The 3,329-nt window shown below is 34.2% G+C and overlaps 1 protein-coding gene across 1 annotated transcript in view; it reads right to left on the bottom strand.

Annotated features, from left to right (window-relative positions):
• Positions 1 to 3,310, bottom strand: part of ptpn2a (protein tyrosine phosphatase non-receptor type 2a) — a 3,976-nt gene extending 666 nt beyond the window's left edge. Inside the window, exons 1-5 of the mRNA XM_016250028.1 lie at positions 2,893 to 3,310; positions 2,122 to 2,259; positions 1,819 to 2,028; positions 1,514 to 1,675; positions 261 to 445 (exon numbers count right to left, since the gene is read on the bottom strand). Of these exons, the coding sequence (XP_016105514.1) occupies positions 261 to 445; positions 1,514 to 1,675; positions 1,819 to 2,028; positions 2,122 to 2,259; positions 2,893 to 2,955 (758 nt within the window). The 5' untranslated portion in view covers positions 2,956 to 3,310. The remainder of the gene's footprint in view (positions 1 to 260; positions 446 to 1,513; positions 1,676 to 1,818; positions 2,029 to 2,121; positions 2,260 to 2,892) is intronic.
• Positions 3,311 to 3,329: the final 19 nt, after the last annotated feature.

Raw genomic sequence — 3,329 nt, 5'->3', positions numbered from 1 at the left:
AAAAAAATCTTTACTGTCATTTTTGATCAATTGAATGCTTCCTAACTGAATAAAAGTATTAATTATATATATATATAAAAAATAAATCTTACTGACACTAAACTTTTGAACAGTAATGGATGTTCTTGATCAACTCTGTAATTCAGTCTAGTACTGCTGTTACAATCATGGTTGACTGAACTAGATCTAGAACAACTGAATGACAGTTGTATGCTCAGCTGTCAGTTTACAATATTAAATTCTTTTTTCTTTTCTCTTACCTTAATGTTTTTAACTCTGTATGCTCTTCCTTTGGTGAATGTATGCCGTCTTGTTCTCTTCCTGGATCATGTGACTCTGAACAAGAGTCAGACTGTCCGTTGAGTTTCTCTGAACTCAAGATGGAGCTCTGAGAAGATGAAACCAAATAAGCTTCTGGTTCCTGCCATTCTGTAGGCTGCTTCTGCTGTCAGTGCAAAAGAGACACATACACAGTACCTGTGGGTTTTTTTATGTTTATTGACATGTTACACATCAACTATTCACATACACTGCAAAGCAAGATTACTACGGTTTATCAAAATAACACATGCACAAGAAAAAATAAATAATTCAGTGTTTGATTTGGTGAGGAAAAGTAACAAGTAATGCAAGAAACTATGTAACACATTTATTTACACTGCCATTCAAATGTTTGGTGTTTTTCATGTTTTTGAATTTGTTTGATAAAAAAAAAAAATACATTAGAAAACATACATATTGAAATATTTGTATAATTTAACTCTTTCCCCGCCAGCATTTTTGAAAAAAGTTGCCAGCGATTTTGATGATTTTCACTAAAATTTGATGGCCTCCAGAATATTTTGCTGTATGAATATTTGAATATGCAATACACCAAAATAAAGATCAGAGCCTCTACTTTTAAACAAAAAAAAATCTGTTTTATTCTAGCTTAAAGCATTCTCTTTTTATCAACACTTGAATATAGGTAGGTTTCATAAAAATGCATAATTTTGAGCAAAAAGGTGAGAAAATCACATTTTTATCAAAAACTACATCTGGGTAATATTCAGTACGATTATCAAAGCATAAATCCAGTAAATCGCTTCCATCAACACCTCCAAAGCTTGCACAGATATATACCACTTCCTGGATCAACATTTGACTCTGTAACATTATGCAGTTTTCATCTATATGCTGCCATTGATGCATTATTTTTTTCATATGCATCGGTTTACATAAGAGATCACTCGTTTCTCCGTCCTGTTCACGTGTGTTTTTTTTGTTCGGGAGGTTTTGTATTCGTTCAGAAGGTGTGTAATAGCGCCCCTGAGTGTATAACAGTGAAAACACGAAAAGCCGTAAAAACTCATCTTTGGCGGGGAAGCGTTTTCTTCTAAAAGACGAGATCACTCGTCAATGGCGGGGAAAGAGTTCATAATAATTTAGAACAGCTTTTTTTTTTATGCAACACTGATTATTACTATACTACTCAAAATCAAATGTAATAATGCAATCACACCATGCTTGTTACCTGTAGAGCTGAGTTTCCGAGGATGCTCTTTGCTCCCTCCATGACTGCCATATATGAAAATCGAAGCTGATCTGGGGTTTGGATAAGGCCCATTCGATACTCTCTCATATCTAACAAAATCTTTTGTATGTCCACAGACGAAGGGTCTTTCCTCTTGTCCATCTACAAAAACAAAACAACACTGAATTGTCAGTTCCACAGTAATGAATGTACATAACATAATGTACATACATAATGAATGTGATAAATGATGATGTGCTATAAAACCTTTAGAATCATTCAATATTTTCCAACTGCAGTCTTACCAAATCAAGGCAGGTGTCAACCAATGAGAAAGTCCCAGATCTTCCTATTCCTGCACTGCAGTGGACCACCGCAGGTCCGTTCTCTGGCCCCAATGAGCCAGACTCTCGAACCTGGAAAAGGAAGTTGAGGAATGATGCTGGGGACTCTGGCACACCAAAATCAGGCCACGTTGTGTAATGAAAATGGTAGATCTCTCTGGTTTCTCCAGTCTATAAATACAGGACAAAATTTCAACAACATTCATTTTTCATGTCTTGTTTAGAGAAGCATTTAATGATTTAATAATTTAACATTACATTCACCTTGCCATTTTTAAGTTCCAACAGTCTGATTTTGTAATTCGGTTTGGCATCCTCACACACCAGAGTCACCATAAACCCAGTGTCAATAAAATCCATGTCTCGCTCCTCCTTTGATGGCCAATACTGTGCACATTTCTCCTGTTCAGATTGAACAGAAACAGCAAAAAGCATTTCAAAATGATTTATCACTGTTTTTTTTTTCTACTAAGCAGCAAGCAAATCCATATTACTACTTATCAACATAATACACAATAATCAAGACAATTAATTGAAATAGTAATGCGTAAAGAACTACCATTCAAAAGTTTGGTCAGAATTTATTATACAATTAAACATAGTAATATTGTGAAATATATCTGTGAAAAAAAATAACTGCTTTATATTTTAATACATTTTAAAATAAATTGTATTGCTGTGATGGCAAAGCTGAATTTTCAGCAACCATTACTACACTCTTCAGAAATCATTCTAATATGCTGATTTGGTGCTCAAGAAATATTGCTTATTATCAATGATGGAAACAGTTGTGCTGCTTAATATTTGAATGCAAAAATATTCAAAAAATTTCAGGATCCTTAGATGAATAGAACGATTTATTTGGAATGCATTTTGTGTATGTGTGTGTGAAGCAAAAACCGTTACTGTCAGTTTTGATCAACTTAATGCATCCTTGCTGAATATGACCACAAACTGTTTCTTTCTTTTAAATGAAAATGTTACATAAATGTAAAAACAAAGCAAGGCTAAGAACAAACATTTGTGTTCACTCACCGAGCCTTTCTCTATAACTCTGTTAAGCATAATAACTGCTTTGCAGCGTTGTTCCCAAATCATTTGCCAGAAGTGACCACAAGTGTTCCTCAGTGGGCCCTGCAGAAAGAGTAAAGTATCTGTAATTACATTAGAGAACGCACAAACAAGCTGGTCAATACAAAAGAAGGTTATGTTTAATGTAACCTTAACGTCGGTTACATTAAATTACAATCTATGAGACATTCTTCTTTGTTCTACAAAAAGGCTGTAAATGATGATTAAAAAGGGTTCAACATGCTAAACACAAATTCAATAAAAACAGGGGAAAACGTGTAAATCAAATTTGTTTGCATATAAGAAGAACCGCATGTAAATGTGTACAGTATTTAGGCCACATGAGACATCAGTGTAAGTCAGCTAAATGCAAACAGTGGACTTACTTTTTCCATTACTGC

This window comes from Sinocyclocheilus grahami, unplaced genomic scaffold (assembly GCF_001515645.1).
Source record: "Sinocyclocheilus grahami isolate Dianchi unplaced genomic scaffold, SAMN03320097.WGS_v1.1 scaffold967.1, whole genome shotgun sequence".
Classification (NCBI taxonomy): Eukaryota; Metazoa; Chordata; class Actinopteri; order Cypriniformes; family Cyprinidae; genus Sinocyclocheilus; species Sinocyclocheilus grahami.
The sequence above is the reverse complement of the archived record's forward strand: the minus strand, read 5'-3'. Positions and strand labels throughout refer to the sequence as shown.